Source organism: Colias eurytheme, chromosome 2 (genome assembly GCF_061535395.1).
Source record: "Colias eurytheme isolate Ceu_HAF_F1 chromosome 2, ilColEury1 Martin Lab GWU primary, whole genome shotgun sequence".
Taxonomy (NCBI): domain Eukaryota; kingdom Metazoa; phylum Arthropoda; class Insecta; order Lepidoptera; family Pieridae; genus Colias; species Colias eurytheme.
The window spans coordinates 8,982,178-9,005,784 of record NC_142981.1 but is presented as its reverse complement, the minus strand read 5'-3'; the positions used below and the strand labels follow the sequence as shown (position 1 = coordinate 9,005,784).

The 23,607-nt window shown below is 31.9% G+C and overlaps 1 protein-coding gene and 1 long non-coding RNA gene across 2 annotated transcripts; both read right to left on the bottom strand.

Moving 5' to 3' along the window:
* Window positions 1-153: 153 nt before the first annotated feature.
* slf (C-type lectin domain-containing protein slf) lies at window positions 154-14,343 on the bottom strand. Its single transcript, XM_090115233.1, has 5 exons — window positions 14,188-14,343; window positions 5,851-5,959; window positions 1,286-1,465; window positions 905-1,041; window positions 154-705 (listed from the first exon to the last, which is right to left on the bottom strand). The coding sequence occupies exons 2-5, from the start codon at window positions 5,957-5,959 to the stop codon at window positions 460-462; spliced, it is 672 nt and encodes a 223-aa protein (XP_089971359.1). The 5' UTR covers window positions 14,188-14,343; the 3' UTR covers window positions 154-459.
* A 1,968-nt stretch (window positions 14,344-16,311) lies between these two features.
* LOC149910574 (uncharacterized) lies at window positions 16,312-17,341 on the bottom strand. Its single transcript, XR_016457334.1, has 3 exons — window positions 17,020-17,341; window positions 16,832-16,893; window positions 16,312-16,757 (listed from the first exon to the last, which is right to left on the bottom strand). It is a non-coding gene; the product is annotated as an uncharacterized LOC149910574 (long non-coding RNA).
* Between the last annotated feature and the right edge of the window lie 6,266 nt (window positions 17,342-23,607).

Genomic DNA, 23,607 nt, shown 5'->3' with positions numbered 1-23,607 from the left:
GATCAGAGAAGTATGAATAACGCATGTGTCTCATGCCCCATTATTGGACACGGGCTTCGCTTTTATAGCAAGGTTAATTTGCTGAGGCATTTGAGGTGTAGAAACATCAACATAGGATAATGGGATGAGGAATTGGAATAAATAAAACATAACTTAATCGTTTTATTTTATTTTATATACAAATATAAATTTTCCCTTACGTTTTAAAACTTACACTATTTTTAAACTTATTTCCTTATACTATTCTGTACAAATTTTGTACGATGGTAAGGGCAGTGCGTGCGGAAGAGATCGCAATTTTTCAACATTATGGCGAGTGCTTGAATAAATACTGTGCTTTTCCTGAATATATGGATTAAAGGATGTTAGCTGTTTAAATAGAGGTGATAGAAAAAAGAGCTAGGTTGATTTAACCGAACGGATTTTGCTAGAATGTAAAGTGGTGCTTTTTAGAGAGAATCACAGGCGAATGCCACGGTTGGTGCTTCCTACGTAGTTGAGGAGCTCTTCGGAGTCCTCGCAGACGAAGGGTTTCTCGTGATAGCAGGCAACGTCGTGCCAAGCGATACCATCGTTGTACACGTTGTTGAGGATGCTGAGGCAGGATTCGGTGGTGCCGTTGATGTCATACTCGGCGTTGTCAGGTTGACGCGCCTTCTTGTGTCCAGTTTGGGACCATGGGTTGTATCCCCAGCCGTTAGGGATCTGAAAATATCAATTGATCAGGTTTTGGTTTGGTTTTTATGGAGATACCTTCGTCTTTTAGTAAATCTACTAAATAATTTATTTTTCATTAGATTGAAGTTGATATATTGATCACTCTGTATTAGTTATTTTGTTTGTAAATACGAAATAAGAAATCTGTCATAAATGCATATTTATTTGTTAGATCAAAACAACAAACCTGGTTTGTGGGTGATATCCTTTCCCTGTTGGCAGACCAGAACCATCCTAAGAGGTTCTTAGGCTCAAGATCTCTACGCGATTCGCAACCTTTGAAGTCGCACAAACGGCCCGATGTCCAAATGTACGGTACATCATCTGTAATAAGAAGTCATTAATTATGCATGCATTCGTAACAACTTCAACCGCTTCTATTTACTTGCTGTATTTGGAATAAGATTTGTAAACTTTGGTAATAATTTGTAAACAAAATTCCTTGAACGGCTTTTGCAACTCACAGTTAAACATTGCAATTTGCAACTATCTTAACTTGCAATTAAGATGTTATATTTTTTGAATAATTTAACTATAAGGTCATTTATATTTCCTAATAAGTTCTTACTTTGCTGAATCAGTTTGAAGATCAGATTGTTTTCTTCTTGTGTTTCCATGGAGACGAGGTCCATGCAGTATTCGCGGCAGATGTTACGCGCGTCCAACCAATCTACCTTCCTGTTGGCGAGGGCTGGAACATGGCCGCTATAGAAGTAGTTGTGTCCACGGTAAGTGAACTCCTTTGGTCCTGTAAATAAATAACAGTATTATTGTTATGAAAATTTAATGCTCCAAATGCAAAGAATCACGTTATTTTCTTGCTGATCAAAAATCAAAAAATGTTTTTATTTGTAGGAACTGTTGATTATTTTTCGTAAAGTATGCAACTACATGGAAAATGTATTTATTGAAGACGATGCTGATTATTGCAAATCCCAAGACTTACACCTATCATCATACGATGCGATCGCAACTGACTTGGAAATGCATTGACAAGGTTACACAACGACGTGACCTCACGCAAGTGAGAAGCAATGGCATAAATAAATAACTGAATAACAATTTAACAGCTAGAAGCAACGATGAACGTATAGCATTGCGCTAAGTGTCGACCCTCAGATAGCAGGTCATGTACCCACTGAGCGACCGAAGCACAACCACGGTCATGACATTGAAGTTTTGTGGCCGAATTCAATAATCGTGCTAAACTGTGACCAATGTGTTGAAATACTTCGGAGGAACTCGACTTTACATAATCAACGGTCCGTCCGACCTTTCCGTATTTTGTAATAGCGTCTGGACATGCATTATCGCACCAAAATACCCGGTACTACACGCGTTGAGGTGGTAATAAGAAACTTTTTGTTGATCCAATGACTTCCAGTGACCGTTTTTTTTGAGAATCGATTTCAGAAATCTTTGCAATCACCTAAGTAAATTAATATGTGGGTATTTATTTACATATAATACTGTTGTTATATGAAATAATTTAAAGATAATAAAAAATATGACAACCGCGCCACAGTCAGAGTTCCGAACGTTTTTTTAACAATAGGTACCTATAAAATTATCTAATTAATTGTATACAATAATTAAATTCTGCTTTTTTTTTGTTTGGTCCTGACTGTCTAAAATAGTATTATAAAAAAAACAGCAATTTGTGCCTTCGGCCCTTCGCCTTACTTTTTATTTTACTGGTGGACCCACTTTTAGTTTTCCTGTGAATTAACATGCGTACATTTGTCATTTAAAGTGAATCAGAAAACTTCAGAAAATAACAGATAGGTACGTAACGAAATAAACTGCATTGGTAGGTATATACACCTCGAATCGAGATGAACGACGCGTGCCATCTCTGATCCGGTCGGGGCGCACGGATCGTCCGCTATTTGCTTCTAAACTCCCAACCAGGCCAAGGTTCTCAGCCGGATGTACTTTTTATATCTAAACACCAACGAGATGGCGCTAATTTTTATTAAAATATATACGACTCATAAAAGTCAAACGTTGAAAACAACATTATTATATTGATAATGATGCAGTTTATAAGCATATAACATTTCATTGTGTCGTATACTTATAACAATTTAATAAATATTTTTTGTATTTAAATAGAATGATAATTTATGAATATTTATTAAGTTTTGATATTTAGGTAAATTTAGAAAATGAAGATGGGTGGTTTTATTATTTGAGAAGATTTACGAGATTACGAGGTAAGGTATCGTATATAGTCTATGTTATCACATAGATTACACATGAACCTATCATAAGAAGCTCATTCATATTCTAATGAATGTTTGCAAAAACTAACGTGAAAATCCCACGGTAGAGCTTTAGTCGGTGAGTTGCTGACAACTTATGTAACTTTCAATTTATTGTGCTCTGCAAATAGCTTTATCACAAGAATTTCTAGTCCATATTATTTCATAAAACATAATAAATTCGATGAGTGGGCGTGTCGATTTATCTAAATACTATAAATCTATCGATAACTGCCGATGATGCCATTTGAATAGCGTTTTTTGTATTGATTATTATTGACTATCCATAAATAGGCAAATTTTATTGAATTTCAAGCAATTTATGGTGCCGTTTAAATTGATAGTATTATAACAATCAATTTGAACATCGAAGGAAGTACATACGAAGAAATATTGCAATATTGTTTGATTGTAATGGGTTATTAGTCGGTTACTTTGGCGTGTTGGACGATTATTTCGAATGAGGGGACCTTGCCGCGCCGACAGACAGATGTGTGAACTGTGAACTGTGATTGTATGCTGATCAAGCACATTCACAATGGAAATATACAAATACTTTGTAGTCTTCTCACGGAGCCTGACAGCTACCTAGCATTGTTTCTTTAAACAATATTTGGATACATTCGAAATGAGCATTGGTCAAGTACATTATATTTATTGCGAATCTAAAGAATTTTGAAACGAAAAATGACTACGATTTATAAAATACATCGAGTTTGTTCCTAAATGATATCTTCGGTGAGCAATGAAATTGTTTCATAGTTTACCTTTAATTTAAATAAAATATCTTATTCATTTTATGTAAAGCTACAAAGATAGAGCAATAGATAATAATAAAATAAGAATCGCGTATAAAATATTTACTCATCAAATGCATTTATTTTAAACAAGTTCAGCAGCTCATTTATGTGTATATTTTATCGAAATAAATTCTAAAGGTTTCGAAGCGCAGTTGGCATAATGATAGATGTCTAACTGATAGTTATTTTGAAAGCCTTTGTACTATTGATGATTTACAACCTTTACCTTACCTTTAGAGAACTGACGAAATAACCATCGATAAAACACGCTTACAATTAAATTGAAGGTTGAAAATGTTAAACTTTAGATGGCATACAGTAAGTTTATAATTTAACTACATAAGTATAAGATTTAGATAGGAATAGGTACTCAGTTATTATCAGGCATCCAGAGGATAAATATCTCAACTAAATAACGTAATAATCAACAATGTTAACATCAAAATAGTAAAAAGGACGAACAAAAAATTCTATTTACAATGTTCATAACAACATTTCTATAATTACCTACGTACTTCATCAACTACAAAATAAACAAAACAATTTTCTCTAGGAAGCGTGGAAGTATAAATTTGTCTTTCATGATAGAACAATACGTATTTGTTATGGTTTACGATATAACTTGAATTTCTAAAACACTTTCCTTGACAATCAGTCACCGTGAAGTTCAGTGAACACAATTTCCCGTGTATAATTTACTTGTCGCATAATATGAATGAAAATATGGGTCTTAACCATACGTGGTGCGAAAATATATCCTATTTATTCTGTGGTAGGACATAAACGTAATTAATTTATTGCCCTTGCATTTATTACCTTTGTCACATTATAATGTTAATTAGAAAGTCTGTGCACGCCTCATCCGCATGCATCTAGATACCTAGTTCCGTAAACCTAAGACTGACGGCAATGTTTATCTTATTCATAGTCGAGTAGGTACCTACATGCAATCTTGATGGCTACACACATATATATGAAGATTTTAAATTATGTAAATATATCAATACTTCCCACTGCTAGATACTTATTTTACTGCGACGAGGGTGCTCTACTTCACTTTTTTCACTTTTTTGTAACCAGACATTTAATTTCACTGTATTTAAACCTGATGTTGCGGCTCATTTTTTACATCAATTTGTATTATAGGTTAACCGCTAACCATAATTCAGGTAAATCAGTCGGATATTTTATATTTTTTTCGTTTGAGATATAATCTCTACAAAAACATTCAAATCTCTACATTTATCTTCTCGTCTGTCTATTTAAACTTGCAGACTTTTAAAATAAGCAAGATTATGATTATGATAAAGCTTAACATTATTATTATTAATCTTATCTTTTCAATTAAATGTTTTGAAGTGAGAAAAATCAAATCAATTTAAAGAATCTTCATGGTGTCAGAATATGATATCTTTAGTGCCGTTGAAAATCGGATCATACTTCACGAAATACCATGTGCAACCTTAACATTTACAAACCGGTTATATTATTCTCATTACATGATTCATTCATTTTCACTCTCGTAACCATTGTGTAATGATTTTCACCTAGTAAGCAAGCGTAAACAACTTCGCTTCATAATGGGCTAGGCCCTTTGTATGTGTATTTCAATCGTAAAAGACCTAAAGATAGCAAACATATTTTAGTGATCGTAAAACTTGTATGTTTGTTGCAGTGGATGTTGAAGTCATTGAGAATTGTTACAAGTTAAATATTAATTGATTTAAATTAATATAAAAACTGTTAAAATTAAAATACATACTTATATCATTCTTTCGTAGTAAGTACATACAAGTCTTCCGCTAAACGAAATGGTGTGAACAATATCCATTGAAATGAAGAATTAAGAGTAAAGAGTAAGGCATATTATGAACATGATTTTCAGTCCTTTCAAATAAGGACCTGTTTAAATCAAGTAGATAATCTCTAGAAAATTAGAACGTAGAATTACAACATTGCTTGAGGCTGGTGTCTGTAGCAATTACTACTATACATAGATAATAATCGTCGTAATCGCTGTCATCTACAATCCTTATTTGTTAAGCAATTTAAATATTGAAGTTACTCACTGCTCGCGCATTTGTCGGGCACTGGTAGGGAGAGGAAGCGGCCAGGCTTCTGGGCAGCTGCCAAAGCGGCCAACGCTGCGGCACATGCCACAACCAACCACGCCTGCATCTGGAACAATCGATGGTTTATTATTATATACTGTAAAAATTATGTGCAGGCACTAATGTCAAAATGACAATTCTTACTATACGTAATTTAAGTGCTTAATAATATATAGACGGACTTGGTAAGCTCTATCTCTACAAAAATAACATAAATGTAATAAAAAATATTATTTCCAAAATAAACTACGTTATTTAATTATATACAATTCTTAAGGTTCAATAGATTACCACTTATATACTCTAAACTACAGGTATGCGTTTGAATAACAATAATATTTGTCGTAGAAATTAACGTATGTAAAGGTCAAGAACGTAGTAAAACATACTGAAACTCATAATAGTTGACGTTACATCTACGAAAGAATCTCCGTCACAAGACCACGCCCGATAATGCATTCCTATAATTACTATAAACAGATACGAGACTGTTTCAGTCTTCGAAGAATTTGTTACGTAAGCGTAATGAGATCTTTTTTAATTATATATATAAATAATATGCTGATACCTGAAGACGGTGTTTAAATGCCAACGAGGTTAATAGATATTTAATAGGCCGTCAGTATCGCAGTGATGAGCTATCGAGCTAGCCTCACGGTTGACTTTTAGATCTAGTATTTGCTGACGAAACTCTGGTAAACTAATCAAATCTTAATAGGCTTGTAAATTTGTGCAGCGTGATGAAGGGCTACCAGTTTTTACAAGGGAACATTCTAGAGCAGTAAAAAAAAGAATTCATTCAACTGAGTAAACACGTAGATATCAATTTTAGGACATTAGACTCATTTGTATCTGTATGGTTATATTTTTTTTTAAATATGTACCTATATGAATTTACTTATCACATTGAATTCAATGATTAACTAGGAGAATTCATCGATAATAAAATAAAACTCATAGAGTAGGTAAACAATAATTGTACTACATATTACCTATCATGCAAATTAATATTCTGTAATGAAATAATCGGCAGCTAATTTTAGCATCCATGTGTGAATTGCATGGTAAAGAATTGTATTCTTCTCACATTCCTGCGCTATAATTTATAAAGCCCTCAACTCGTATCTTAAGATGAAGATAGCGTCGTTTTATTTGTTAAGACGTTGATGAAGTGGCGCCGCGTTGTTATCATTACGTAAGTGGCCGGCCGGTCCACGCCCCGGAGTCGCTTCAGGCGACACAGCTTGACTACAAACATAATAACGAAACACTTCGACCTAATTTATAAACAGGCGTAAAGTTTAACCGTGTCACAAGCCGCGTGACATAAGTAAGCAATCAATGATTCTCTCTTTTCACTTTGCTTATTGTATTTTAACGAACGATGTTCGTTAGGCATGAAGCCTTCCTTGCTCCGTAAACGTCAACGAGTATAATCTGTTGACTAACGTGGTACGATGTAATCCACGTATGCTAATATAGACTTCATGGTATCATCTTACGAGTACAAATGGCGTGATCAAACACCCGGAAACAGGTGTTGTCAGGCGGATTGCGAAGGAGTCAGATGGTATATGGTAACCTTGACACGCTAAACGACTCTTAATGTATGTAGGTAATTGTACTAAGCAGTTAATTACCAATCTAACCATAGATAAAGCAAGATCACGTCATCGTGACAGGTAAGGATCGATCGGTTTGGAGTAAACTTATTGATTAATTCCAATATTCTTCTTGTGCTATAAATGGTATTAATGCACTAAGTATCATCTAAACGACATCATTTACGATTCAAAATCGATCTGATGTGTTGTTTGTGTCGTATGCAAACAATATGCATGAGATACCGGTTGCCAGGTATTCTGAGCAACTTGTTAGATAAATACTTGATATGCTTTGATAATGAGTAGACTACGTCATAGTGATTCATGTAGGTACATGGTTTGTTCGAGAAACAATGTCATCAATGTAACTCTCGATCGAACTTCTCTTCGAAATAACTTTAAGTAAATATGAAGTTCTATCAATCTAATTATCACGAAACAGTTGCTGAGGTTATGAGCCGATAATAATTCACATCTGCCGCAGAATGCTTCCAATAGCTATAAACAAATACGAGAATATATCGAAATACCACACGATAATGTCAAGATGACCATTACCGGAGCACATCATTGTATTTACGAGTCTATTGCACAAATCGTGGATTCAAGCGAGGCTCAGGCACAATGCATTTCCACGGGATTTTGCAAGCGGCTCGAGGCCGGCCATCCGTCAGACTCGATCACGATCCTGCGGCATCGTGAGCTGCTCTAGTACACTCAATAAACCTTGCCAAATGGATCTTCTTAATAAATTACATTTTTAACATTCACATCCCTATACAGGTTCTAATCACGGAGGTCTTAAGCAATCCTATATATATCTTATTAAAAAGTTTGTCGGTTTAGTCACCAATGGCCAACACTTAACAATATTTAAACTATCAGACTATGTATCGATGTAATCAGAATCAGAAGGGAATATAATTAAATAAGAAGTACGACATGTATTCAATGTATTCAGTATTACACGTATTGTTTAAGAACGTCCCACTTTCAATATAACTTGTACAGAGCAAAAAGACTATTTCAACAGATGCCACTTGTTTTGTATCATGTCTGTTGTAGCAGGTCATGTTTAATAATGTTATCGCAACTGGCTCATAAACCTAAATATATCAGTCATTCCATTGCATAAAGCATCTTATTATTTAATCCAAACCAATTTAATCCAATTGTTTTAAAATGCAATAGCAAATCGATATTTGATACGTGGCAAGCATGGTGTTTAAGGAACTTATACTAACTGTCCTTAAATATTTGACTACAGTTAGTTTATAGATAAAAAGACAACGATTTAGCAAACCCCTAATTTATATTCTGGTCATAGTTGACCCGTCATTTGCGTATACGATACTATGTGCTCATCATCAAGAGAAACTTTTATGACCATCCAACGTAACATACGCAAGAAAATCCGTCAAATAAGTACTAATTATCTTTTCAATTCTCATTTCGTACTATCATATCATATTATACAAAATTAAATATCACAGTTTTATTGCTTCGTCGACGAAATAGTTAAATTATTATAATCGCTATTTTAATTTGGAGAGAGACCGTTTCATTTGTCTAATTTATTTTAAGAGCTATTTTTCGATTAATTTTCAAGATTAATTAATTTGTCGATTGATTGTTTTGGTGAATCTATATGTACATATAAACTCAAAGGTGACTGATATAGTGATCTATCAAAGTATCAACGCACAGCCCAAACCGCACTGGACGTATCGGGCAGAAATTTGGCAATTTGGCATGCAGGTAGATGTCAGGACGTAGGCATCCGCTAAGAAAGGATTTCTCGAAATTCTTGCGGGAACGGGGAAAAACGGGGATGCACGTACAAAGTCGTGGGCGGAAGCTAGTCAACAATAAATGCTATTAATGTGTTACAGTTATCGTAGAACTGAAGTTTTCGCACAAAAATAACACCAACAACCAAAACCAACAAAAACAATAAGAAACCGTGTGTACGCAACTGCAATCAAATGATATATGAAATGGTGTTGAATTGTTGCAAAACAGCAAAAAACATGGGAACTTAATGGTGATCGTTGTACAGATACACGAGGACTCGTGATAGGCGACTGGTGAAACACCTTGTCATTTGGCTCATGCAGCATGCAACTTGTTACCTGACGCTAAAAACTCGTGAATTCAATTTGCTATGATATTGTTATTAGTGGCTGCTGAGCGGTGCTCGTGAATAAGCACATGTCATAATATTATACTATGTAGATACTTCACATTATTCGTAACCACAGATTATATGAGGCTAATAGCCTGTAGAAAATTTATTTGCGGGCAATGAAGTGATCCGCTTTATTAACGGACGAGACTTTTTTTATTATTCACTAATAAACGCATAAAAAAAAGCTCTACAGCGGCAGAAATATTGTACTTAAGTAGGTGTCAAATTAGTGTGCCTAAGCTCATTAAAAGATTCTGAAAACGCTAGATTTAAATGATGTTATTTTTCTTATATTCTTTATTGTAAATTTTATCGTGTGAGGAATAAAGCAAATAGATACACACACATAGATAATCGTATATCCATACTAATATTATAAATGCAAAATTAACTCTGTCTGTCTGTCTGTTACTCAATCACGCCTTAACTACTGAACCAATTTGCATGAAATTTGGTATAGAGATATTTTGATACCCGAGAAAGGACATAGGATAGGTTTTATCCCGGAAATCCTACGGGAACGGGTTTTTCTTTGAAAACGCGGGCGAAGCCGCCGGCGGAAAGCTAGTTAAAAATAAAGGAAGTCCGCATATTCCGTATAAAAGCGGAACAAACTTATCGAATGCATAAACTATGAAAAAATAGGTTTATAGCTTCAAACAAGGATGAACACTTTTAACATAAAAAAGCCTTAAGTACTCATACTTGAACATAATGCATAATACTTAATACATTACAATTAGTTCAAACAAATTTCATACAGTCTCTAATTTATTAAGCATTCAGCACCAACGCCACCCTTGTTATACCAAATATAACGTTAGATTGCCAACACTATTAATATGTGTGTTATGTTTTTAAACAAACAAAGCCTCGTGACACAATTTATGATGACATCTATCAAATATTATCGCAACGTATTATTTCATCGGTATGTATTGCGAAACAAAGCTTTTGGCTTGCTAAATAATCCCAATCCTGGGTCTAAGTCATTATGACACTAATATCTAATGACTGTAATGTTCTATCCTCATGATTGACTCGACTTCTAAAGATCTTTGATCAGCATGTGATTGCTTCAGAAATAAATACCGATAGACGTCTTACGCGCATAAACGACATCAACGCGCTCATGTTGTAATTTGATAAATTGATATGGTATGTATTTGTTGTAATAGTTGTGAATATTTCAATTAAAATAAATAAGAATAAACTGGACAAGTTGTTAAGGGATATATCATTATCTAAAATTAGCTTTTATATTGTGTATCCGATAAAAATGAAACGCGCAAAAAGCTTATTCATATTTTGTTCAATTTAAAGTGTACTATCTATATGAAAATTTTACTTTACGTGTATTAATAAATTAATCATAACGGTTATATTTTAACATTAATGAAATGAAAATTAGATGTATTTTCTTGAAATATATCGCAGTTCATATGAATAAAAAATATAAAAACTGGAATGAAATACGAAGCTACCTTTTTTATTATTATTATACTGGCTCGTCAGTAAAGTACCTTGAGTCTAATTAAGGAAGTGCAAATAATTATCTATATTATCAGCACTAAGTAAAAAATAGGAATTTAATGTTTAATAAAAAAATTAATAAATATTAAATCATCTACGATACCGCTTCATGTGTATATTTTATAAAATAAACAGTCATGAACATAATAATACGCTATAAATATTTCGAAAATCTCACAGAGCTGTTAAAAATAATGTAATTCGTGCTTTTAAATTCCCAGCCAAAGTACATACAATCAAGTCACATTATTACCATTGTAATTACAAGGTCGCTTTGAATGAAGAATCATACGCATCTCTACATCTATTATAAAGCTCTGGCACAATAGCGGGTCGCCAAACAAATTCCACAGATTATACAATAAGAATAGAATAGAAATAATGTGCTCATTTATAATGTTTCGTAGTACCCTTGAACCATTGCTTAACCTGGTGTATGCCTAATGTATCAGATACAAATGAGTAAAACATTTAGGTTAAAACTAGCTCTTGTAACTTGTATATTGCACGCCTCATAAGCGAAGCGTTGAGGTGGGTACTACTGTCACTTCGCGCAAAACATCTGATTTTTTTCTTCTTTTTTGGTTTATCAAAATTATCATATTTCAAAACGAATGGGATTTGGGAAACGAATTCATTTTTGGGACGTTCATTCACTTGTTTAAATGTTTTTCTAAGGGCCGATTTTTCAATGCTTGGATAAAACTTATTCGTCGAATAATGTATGAAACTACCATTTTAAAAACGTATTCTAATTGCCCGTATTTGACAGTTTACGTGCCATTTTAATATTATCGTGTAATACTTTATTGGACGGATAAGTTTTATCCAAGCATTGAAAAATCGGCCCTAAGAGAGCTTAAAATTGCGTTGGACAAATTATACCGAGCTTTCAGATTAAAAATTAAAGTCCAGAGTTCTACGGTGGTAGAAATACATGGCATTCACGAACGTTTTTTGTTACATTGAAATAAGCATGCCATTTTCCCGGGCTAAAATGAAATATAAAGTAGCAATGTATAATCAAAATAGATTAATCTGTTTCTAGCTTTGCATCATAAAACAAGAACAAATTAACATTACATATACGTATACACATTAAAGCTTCACGCGTCCTACGTACATTATTTGCTCGTAACTAAATCAGTATGTTATAGTAGGACGCGTGAGAGATTAATTAGAATGTAATTGAAGCTTTAAGAACTTCATGCGAAATCCAAAGAATCTTTTCAGATAATCCTAAATTTATATATATTACATTGCGTAAATTTAACGGTATCGTTAGTAGCAATAATTTTTCTCTCATATTTTGTTTATCTTGTGTTTAATAAATTTAACAATGAAGCGCAAAATCCATGAAAATAACATCAATATCTTCTTGTTAACACTTTGTAAAGTGCATTTTAGTTATCTATATTTAACACTACAATGGACATGTTTGAAAAGGAATAGATTGAAATAAATATAATTGTTTATATTGTACAAATTCCTCACATAACCAAACACATTTGAAAGTGGTTCTGGATTAAACGAAAGTGGTCCAAGTGGTAGGTGAGGTCAACGGTTGCTAGGAACCGATAAATTATTCAAAATAATACCAAACAACAAAATTTAATATTTCTTCATATCATATGAATAAATAGTCATAAGTATATCTCATTTAATTTTTTTTTAATAATAACTAATTCAAGTGCCACTTATTATTACATTGATGAATTAACATTGAAAGAAGATTATGGGTAAAGTTTATATGATTACATAATATTATTTATTAATCAATATTAAAAAGTTGTAATAAAAACAAAAGGAAAAACTGCAAGTTGTATGAAATGAATGCAAAGAAGAAGATTAACCAGTTCAATGACTTTCAAAAATGAGAAAAATCTAAATCGTTAATATCACGACCGGCTTTTCTATTTTTAACCACATGCAAATAAGTATTCGTGTTACTTAATTACCTACATTAAATAAAGAATTCCTACATTATTATCACGCATATTATAAACTTATAAAAATGATGTTTTTATTATAAATATTTATGTATATATGTCTTTTAATAACTGAATTAATTTTAAGAGCTAAGGTCAATCAAAATTATTTTATTCTATCAATCTACGACCGGTTTCTCAGTTTAAAAACGCTACATTACTTAATTTTATGTCATATAGGTATTTGAAAGTATACATCGGGTATAAGATCAATGGACCTTCGAAATATTATGAAATTTGACTTTGATTTAATATTAACTACTGAAACAAAATATTTCAAGACGTTAAAATGTAAATTACCGATAATGTTATACATTTAATTTAAATATAAAGTATACATTTAAATATTAATAATAACATTATTAATTTAATCAATTAATTCATTATATTAAAACTTACAAAGTTCGAATATTATGTTCTACTCCTATGAAAATATATTGAATAAAATACCTATAAATAAAGTTGGGATCAAATAGCAAATAACGAAAGTCTACGATTTTATAGACATGCATCGTATGAATATTATGGAAACCACCAAGAAAAGGGCTTTATTATTTCAGCAATACAGTGGCGCAATTCGGCTTGACATACATACACGTACGATTTTCATTTTAATCTGCACAAACAACCACAACATAATATTAGGACTATAATCGAAACTATCGCTTTGAACTTATTTTCTAAGTGCTTTTCGCGGTCTATAGGTATTTTTAAATTTAAAAAGCGCAAAAGAAAATCCTAAAATCTTCATCATAATGTATTTTTAAATGGTATATTATGAATATAAAAAATATATAATCAATTAATTCTAAATTAAAACTATATAATTGTAATTATTTTCATCACGTTAAGCTATATCGTAACTTTGACCGTAAAAGCTCCTGAATGATAATGGCTGCTCTATTTCTTTCGGTATCCCCTTTGCATGCAAGTCATCCTCGCTTCCCGTTTCATCCCTCACTATCCTTAATTGTAAACTTACCTTGCAATTTGATAAAGTAAATATGACGGCGGGACACACACAGGCACTTTTGTAATAGCACGCAGCAGGTTTTGACGATGACTTTTATAGTGAACGTAGCGGGGATGCGCACGTGATGGTGTGGGGACGGCGCGACGCTCACACACCAACAAAATCTGACCTCTGGTCAACGATAACACTATATAATTAAGCAGCATCTAAATCTTCAGCAAACATGCATTACAGTGGCAGTCCCTGGTGGTAGGAGTTGAATGGAACTGAATGCTCAATCGCGTGTATAAATTCGTTACGCTCGTTCAAGTGTTTAGTGTTGTATAATATATTGTTATATTGTGGGATAATATTTAGGTTCAAATCTGAAGTTAATCGGGGAAGAAATTAAACTCACTATAATTTAAAAGATTTTTCGCGACCACAGACATGTTATAATAATATATTGACTATTAAATTACCACTGATAGCAATGAACCTAATTTGAAGAATGAGCCTTGAAATTTCTTATTTTTTGTCTAGTAAAAAAATAAATTATGATATTAATAATAATGAAATTGCATATTTTCGTAAAATTTGTAAATAATGGACTGACAACTACCAATTTTCAGTGGGTAAGTTTAAAGACGAATAAAAATAACATAATAGGTAACTATTAATTCTATAACAGCAGCATAGGCATTAATGAAAGCAAAATTATATATTACTTACATTTATGCTGTGAAACCCACAGTTGTTTTCATTGCCTTCTATTTTCTGAAACTTCCCTTCCATTAGGAATCTTTATTAAAAGTTTAGACAGTAATTTTCAAATAAGTAAATAATACAGTTAGAGTAACCTTACGTTTACGTATATATACAGGGTGTCCCACTTTCGGTATACTAAGCGCAAAGGGATTTGTAGTTTTGCATACGCTGAGTACGTAAAAAATAATAATAAAATTCCAGACGCATTTTTTTTTTAATAGAGGTATTCTTAAAATTCCATGTGTACACCCCCAACAAGCAAACCGCCCAACTTTGCCACCCGCATGTGAACTATCGTTTAAGATTATGTTTTCATAGACAAAATACTCACATTAGCGAAGCGGTATATGCCGGCTGCGCGAAGCTAGAGACGAATACATTAAGACGATACACAAAAAAAAATCCACTGCTTGGCGGGCGGAGTCTAATAGCTCGCTATTCCGAACGCGGGTGTGCGCGAAGTCATTCTTGCAAACTCGCCGCGCTGCCGCTTGCCGACTCGGGACAAACATGTATGGAGTCGTCATACAGTTATAATATTGTTATACATTTATTTAATTGTTGATTTATTGGTTTTATTTTCTTGCTTATAAACAAATAATCTTCTTTTTAACAACTACATACTTAGACATTATTAATAATTATTATTATTTCGTAATGTTTACTTTATTACAAAATAATACAGGTTATAAATAATCTTTAAAATAACAAAAAATATTGTTACTCTGAAAAAATGAAATGGTAGATACTCAATAACGCGGACTACTGAATTCATTTAGATAGAATTTGATGCTGACGTAGATATTACATCATGCCCAGAAATGAAAGGTACTATTTCTGAAAGAAGTTATAAACCCTAATTCTTCTCAGTCAAAGTCAAGAGTGGAAGATATCACTAATACAGTAAAACTGATGCGAAACTTTGGATGTTAATTTGAATTTTTTTTTTGTTAGTTGTTACTTAATCACGTCAAGACTACATTACCAATTTTGATAAAATATAGCTAATTGCCTGGATTTACACATAGGATACTTTTTATCCGAACTGAACACTTCTGTGGAAAAAAACAGGATTCACGATATAACCTAATTCCACGCGGGCAAAGCCGCGGTCGGAATGATATTTTTTTAAATAAAAAAATTGTTTTAAAAAAAACACAAAATATATTGACGCATGTATTTATTTTTTGCACTCTATTATAATTGTAATTATTCATTACAAATAATCAAAATAAAATAGCCAGAACAAAGTTAGGCCCTGGTAGGGTAGGTAGGCAGGTACAGCAATGTGAGACGAACACTGGCTTATTTACCAATAATAATGTATTACATATAAACATTAAATTAAGTTTACAACAAAAATACATAATATTAGCTAATGTGAAAACGAATCAACCAATCATTTCACAACAATGAAATGTGCACACAAATATTCATCCAAATCGGTTCATGTGATTAGGAGGAGTGACTGCAGCGCCATCTTCCGGGCCCAATTGTGTTTCCAGATCACCCAGGAACTCAATTTAATATACTTACACAAAATTATTCGAAATGAAAACTCACATTACTATGTAAATATGAATATAAACCTGTTTTGGTACTAAGCAATTTCCCGCACAGGTGTAGTAAGTATAAATGAAATAAATATCAACATCAAATTCTTTATACAACATACTTATCTACCACCTACTAAGAAATGTAATTCTTGAAATTTTTTCGTATTTTTTTTAAATATAATACTACTCCAATGAGCTCCTGTTCCATATTATGTCCACCATACTTCCACTAAGTTCACCATGATTTTTTATTTCTTTGCACTTTGTTGCTTTTTGCTAAAAATGGAATCATGCGATAAAACCAGTAGAGCGTTGATAACATACATTTTTGACTGAATAAAGGTACTTACGAAAGAGTGGGTTCACATTGTGAACAATCAGTGGGTTTATTTTCCTTCTGGATTCCGGATTTCTGAAAAGATTATCTATGCTATAAATGAAAAAATCTTACACGTTCGTTATGTACTTAAAACAGGGGTACATATCAAACATCGTCTATAATACAATTATCATCAAATTTAAAATAAAACCAACTTACTTCATTAATTTGTTCCAATTGTAAGCATTCTTTTTCCTCCAACCTTTATGTTTCTTCTTCTTATTTTCTTTATTGTCCCCATTTGTCTTATCGTGTTGTCACCCTTTGTTACGATTGCGCGAGCGACACAAGTTCCCCGTGTGACGGCCGTAGCGGGAATGACTCGTGCAGCGATCGGGGTAGGAAGGTACAGGGCGGCTCTCGCTATATTGGCTGGTCGCGCGCTAATTTCAAGTATTTCTTGTTTATTTCAAAACCATCGCATATTTCAAAATTCTAAATCGGTAGACGTATCGGTTGTATATTTTATAGTTAATATCCAAAAAGTCGTCACTTTACGTTTGTTATTTTGAAGATGCCAGAGATTAAAAAAAAATAACAATGAGAACTTTGTATTTTTTTTCTATCGAGAAAATATTATGGAATCATGTTTCTAAAACGGTAGACGTATTGTGTTACTATTGAACTTTCTTGTCAAGAATTTTCATCACGACAACTTTAATAATATAAAAATTACGAAGGTTTAAAAAGGGCCGTAAATGTTAGAAAAATTAATTCATCACCTTAAGCAAAAAATTTTTCGCGTAATTTTGTTATTTAAGTATTTTTTATGTGATCAGTGTATGCAAAACTACAAGTCCCTTCGCGCTTAGCATACCGAAAGCGGGACACCCTGTATATTTAAGCATGGTATGGTATGCATATTTATAAGCAGAGACATTATGGAAAATTAATGATTATTAAAATATTAAATAACGTTACAAGATCAATATTCATTTATAATAATTTAACAGCAAGTTCTTCCTTCGATTACTTTAAATATATACTTACGTATGAAAATGAACATAATAACCTACGATGATTAACCGTTTGAGTAAATAAAGCTTTAGGTTTAAAATGGCACGAGCCGATGATATACGACAGTGACCTTAAATCGAAATTATACAAAGCTTGTCAAACTTAAATACTAATTCATTATTATCGCGTTGATGAGCGATATTCTCACGCAAACAATGTACTAGTATATTTGCAGTAGGGCATTTTGTAACAATGTGATTTAATAAACTACGGGTAGTTACACGTATTACATGTAAGTGCGAGATAAGTATTTGGTCATCTTCGTAATTTTAGATATTGTTATATGAAGTTTGATTTGAAATGTACAAAGCTTCGTACGTATATAATACTATATTTATTTATTCTTCATGAATCAAGCTAGAAGTACAAGTAGATCCTATATACAACGCAACGTGAGTGTGTGAAATGTAGAGCTCAACAATTAGATAAACTTTAGTGATCCGCCGTACAGGATCAAAAACCTGTCGATCGTCGAGCATATCTGTTTCTTTTAGACACACCGAATATTATAAAAATGATGTTAAAATAATAATAAAACTTAATAATAAAATATGAAAATACTTAACTATATTTTTATTTTATTTACCATCATTAATTTATTAAATATTCATTTAAGAAAAAGTTCTGATCGGAAAACTTTTGAAATGTGCAAGAGGTTTTTGGAGGTATTATGACATATTTCAGATTTAATGGATTATAATACGATAATATCAGAGGAACCCTCAAAAATATGAGCACCAATACGCACTTGGCAGCTTTTATATGAAAAAGTGGCAACATAATAAATCTGTTACTCTACCTTTTAATTAATGCAAGGAAAGATTAATTGGTTTTCAAGTGAATCGATCATCTTAATATATTACATAGTTGTAGTCGTTGATACTGAATATTTATTCACGTAAAGCTATCATAATGAAGATATATCGATATTTTTTATCATTAACAATAAGTTCTAGGTATTTTATAAATAAATTGTAAAATAAAGGCATCCTGGAGTCTTATTTGTTTGTATCCAAGATAGGAAAAATACTAAAAATGTTAAGTATACATACATAACAAATTTTTTAAATATTTAAGTGTATGCATATCTCGTATCCTAGTTCCTACTTATATGCTTTAGGTAGGTACCTATATTTAAAGAAGGAACTGACTCACTGATTAGCTCATTGCTCTAGAAAATCGACATTTCGCATAAAGGTTGACGTAGGCAAGTAAGGGATGAGATAATCTTAGACTAACATTGTATTATATATATCGTATTGAGGTTATGACAGGGTTAAGATTAGTGTGTCCTTTTGTAAAAGATATACAATATAAACATATATATATATATATATATATATATATATATAGTTAGAGTTAAAAATAACATCAACTACGAAGAGTAAGTCCCATTGGAGCAATAACAAAAGATCGACCCCGAAGCCGATAAATTCAGTGAATTATTGCTAGAATATTATATAATTCGGCATGCAAAAATAAAGAAAGAACCAATATTTTTTCATGTTCAATTCTTAGCAAAATATGTAATTGCATATTAGTAAGATAGAAAAAGTGTAACGAGACTACTCCGTACCTACTCTTTAAATATTGAAAGAACTAAACTTTTATGACAATTAATACAAGAATCAAGAAACAATAAAATCCTTCTCTAATATATGTATAGGTACCTAATATCGACTATTTATATTAAAAGAACGGTAGAACAGTGAGATAAGGTAAATATTGAACCTTATCGAAGTGATCTCATTTGCTTTTTAACGGTACTAAAAAGTATAAATATTCATGTAGCTTCTTAATGTTTCTCCGTAACATCACGGCCTTTGGATTTAAATGAGTCATTACGAGTTTAGCCTCACGAATTCGATACAATTTGATGTTTGTGTAGCTGCTATTGGCCCTGAACTCTTTTGAAAATTATACGCTAGATCCCAGCGAAAACGCAATCGGGATGTTCATAAACAATTACAGCATTAATTTTAACATAAAACTACATATCACTTATAACGTGATCTTATCATGAAATATTTTTCGTAAAAGTCGGCAATACACTACATTTATTCTTCAGGTATTATTTATTGATGAAAAATATTACATGATTTTTCAAAGAAAATGAATAATACCCAAAACTTTTTGCGAAACTATATACTTACTTGTATAATAAAACTTCCGCAAAACTTAAAAGCTTCATGACAAAGCTTAATACTTATTAGAGCAATTACGTTCAAAAGGAAACAATCACTTCCATAAAAAGCTGTTTTTTATTTGTCATTTTCGATATTATTTGAGGAAGAGATTGTATTACTTTCAGGGATAACAGCTTATAACATCATTATATCGATTGCTTCTGATCTCAAATAGCTGATGATCTCAATACACAGCAATTAAACTGAATACATTTATGCAATTCATAATTTACTTGGACGCGTCGTCCTTACGCATCGATGAGTAGAGCAGACTAATATATCTATGAGCATATTAACAATTTTAACAATACGGCAAATTTTAAATGTATAATCATCATAAATTTAAATCAATTAAAGAATGAAAAATTAATAAAGCTATCTCTCCGTCTGGGATATCGTATCATTGTCTAATGATACCATTGAATGAAAGAATGTCGTATTTTTTTTCAATTAAGCCCCCCTATGCAAGTGGCTTTCTGTTAACGTAAGCTGTAGATACGTTTTTCTACAGCTTACGTCAATCTCATACATTCGTAGTCTATTCTATTGAACGCTACGCTAACAGAAAGCCACTTGCATAGGGGGGCTGTTTTATTATCCTCGAGTAGATACCTACCTACATATATTAAATCGTCATCGATTATTAATAATACTCGGGTTTGTTCTTTATTCCTGTTCAAAATCCATTTCCTATCCTTTCTGCCTTTAAAAACGGGCAACGCATTATCAAAGACTCTATTTCTGCAATTTTCATAGGCGGTGGTGATCGTTTATCATCAAGCGAGTCGCTGTTTGCTTTTTATAAATTAGTGGGGCAAAGTATAACAATTGCCTAATATTATGTTCAAACTTAAAACCCATAACATTTAATAGACCATTTTTAGATACAGCGTGGGTGCCCTCATAATAACTTTCATAACATTTACCACCAACCATAACTAATTGTGAGTCAATGAGATTTCAGATTATAAGATAACATTTGGATTTGTGTGTATAAGTAATATAAACTTTGAGTAACATCAAATAAATTGCATAATACGAAATCATATAAAAACGTTAACAAGACTTCTTATACCGATTAAGTATAAAGTATTTTAAATATGTATATCGTGTTTCATGTATGTAAGTATGTTTATATGTAATTATTATGGTTTATGTTAAATCATTATTCAATGAAGAATTCGTATAAAGCAAACGGATCTAACGCGAAAGACGCGGATCTCCGGTTCGTAATGTCTTCTCAGTAAAAAATCAAACTGTTATTTTACTCAATGCAAATATTATTTCTAAATAAATAATAGCATCGTTAAACGTGAGATTAAATAAAGATTAAATGGATAATAAATAAAGTATTATGTACTTAGTATGCTTTTTTGAGCCCACTATTTTTGAACTTAACTAAAACATTTCAGGCACAAGGTCGACATAACAGTTATTTAAAGTAGGTTTCGTGAGTTGCATATTTTGATTTTTGAGCATAGTAAGTAGGTATATTGAAGTGAAAGTCTATAATAATAATTGATATTAGATACCTACTGTAAATTGTTTATTTTAATAAACCGATTCCTCTATATTTACGGCTAATAAAAGAATTTATAAAAAATAATCCTCACGCTTAAATATTTTTACCTGTTTATTTTAAATGGTTAATGTACTTAATTAAAAGAATATTAAGTAGCCGACGATAAAACAAACATTGTTTTGCAGTAAGGATTGTATGCTAATGGTCGTACCACGTTATGGTATATCGTAGACAGTGGTACCTATATGCAGTATTTTTGTATATGTGCCAATAAAATTGAAACCAAAGACAAACACTTTTCTTTTATTTATTCTATCATCTATGCCAAAGGGTATCGCGCCAAAATCATAACGCAATAGTGATATATACAAAATGTATATAACTATGACCAACAGTAAGCTCTACGAAGATGAAAAAATAAGGTTAGCGCTATTTAATTTGCTTTTAAATGTGTACTAATATTCTAACTAGATATATTTTTTATTCCCATATAATCATCAGCTAAGTAATTAGTGACTTAGCTAATAAAAAACATATAGACTGTTTGTATTTAATATTTATTAAGTAAAATAAATAACTTCAACAACCATACGTGATACAATTTGCAATATAACGTACCTACGTATATTTTAATAAAGATATAGTCCAGCTCTATATATTAAGTTCTATATATTAAATAATGTTTATAAGTATCTGAGTAGGTACTACGCGGAGTTTTTTTATTTTATTGGAAATTGGTATCATGGTAAACAGTCCTCAGTAAGGTTCACTTTGAGCCTGCATAATATTTACGGTACCCTATCAAAACTCTCAGTTCCTTTAAAAAAAAATTGACTAGTGAAACAATAGAGCTTAGAAATGCAATTATATAAATTTTCTCTTTACCTAAATTCTCATTAAAGACTTCGCATGAAAGACTTCACGTAAAATAAAAGCAGTAGATAGGTACCTACCTATGCCTAGTTGAGTGTTCATAAAGCTACTAAGTTTTCGAAAGGAAAACCATACTGTGACCATCACAGTGACCATACCGAAGTTAATAATAGGGTAGGTAAGATTAACTTATTTCATTAAAATCATACTAATATATACACACCAAAATATTAAAAATTTCAAGGGCAGTCACTGTGTAATAAATAATATTTAAAATAAACCAACCCAATAACGAAAGTAAAATTTTCCCAATCATTACAATATGGTATAATGATAACTTCCAGTAAGCACCGTATAAAAAGCTAAAATGTCAATAATAATTATTATAAATAGAAGGATATCCTCAATCAATAATAGAAATTCCTTTATAATTTCTATAAAAAGTTACTATCATAGTAGGTACAATCACAATGATTGAATCTTTGTGGATTAAGCTTATTCAATAAGAAAAGACAATTGCCAAACAGCAGCGTCTATTGTTTTTTGATTCAAATCTGCGTCGTGACTCGTGAGAAAATAATTGTTTGTAGAAATACGGGATCAAACAGCGTGTCATGTATGTAAGCATGCTACAACCTACTTATACAATATACATAGCGTATACCTACCACAGAGTGATACATACCATTACGAATATCTTTGGAGATAAAGAATAATTCCTAAACAATTTGTTTAAAGTGAAAAATACCTAGTTATACAAGTATAATTCATTAGTGATAAGAGGAAAATGATGGAACCTATTTATAATGATTGATGGTCCGTTCAATATTATACGATCTACAGAATATTATGTATATTCGAGTAATTGAATCACATTAGTGATCTGCATCTTTTAAATTACCTACATACCTAACTAATTAATTTACAAATAGGTACTATGTATATTGTATAATTATTGCTACGCCGCGCTGCGCTGCAAGGACCCGGCAGCCGGCTATAAAAATAAGGTCTGTAGGTACTTCTGTAGCATAGAACTGGTGAGAGAATTTTTGGAATCGATTTAATAATTTTGGTGATCTTACTAACCGCAGCACTTTATTCTATTAGTATCTACGATCTACCACAACTATTAACCACCTTGTTAGTGCC

Excerpts from the sequence above, each read along its gene's own strand:
- slf (XM_090115233.1), bottom strand. The coding sequence starts at position 5,959 with ATGCAGGCGTGGTTGGTTGTGGCATGTGCCGCAGCGTTGGCCGCTTTG. Across the intron at positions 1,466-5,850 it reads GCCCGACAAATGCGCGAGCA|GACCAAAGGAGTTCACTTAC; the intron begins GTGAGTAACTTC and ends ATTTATTTACAG. Across the intron at positions 1,042-1,285 it reads CTTCAAACTGATTCAGCAAA|ATGATGTACCGTACATTTGG; the intron begins GTAAGAACTTAT and ends TTCTTATTACAG.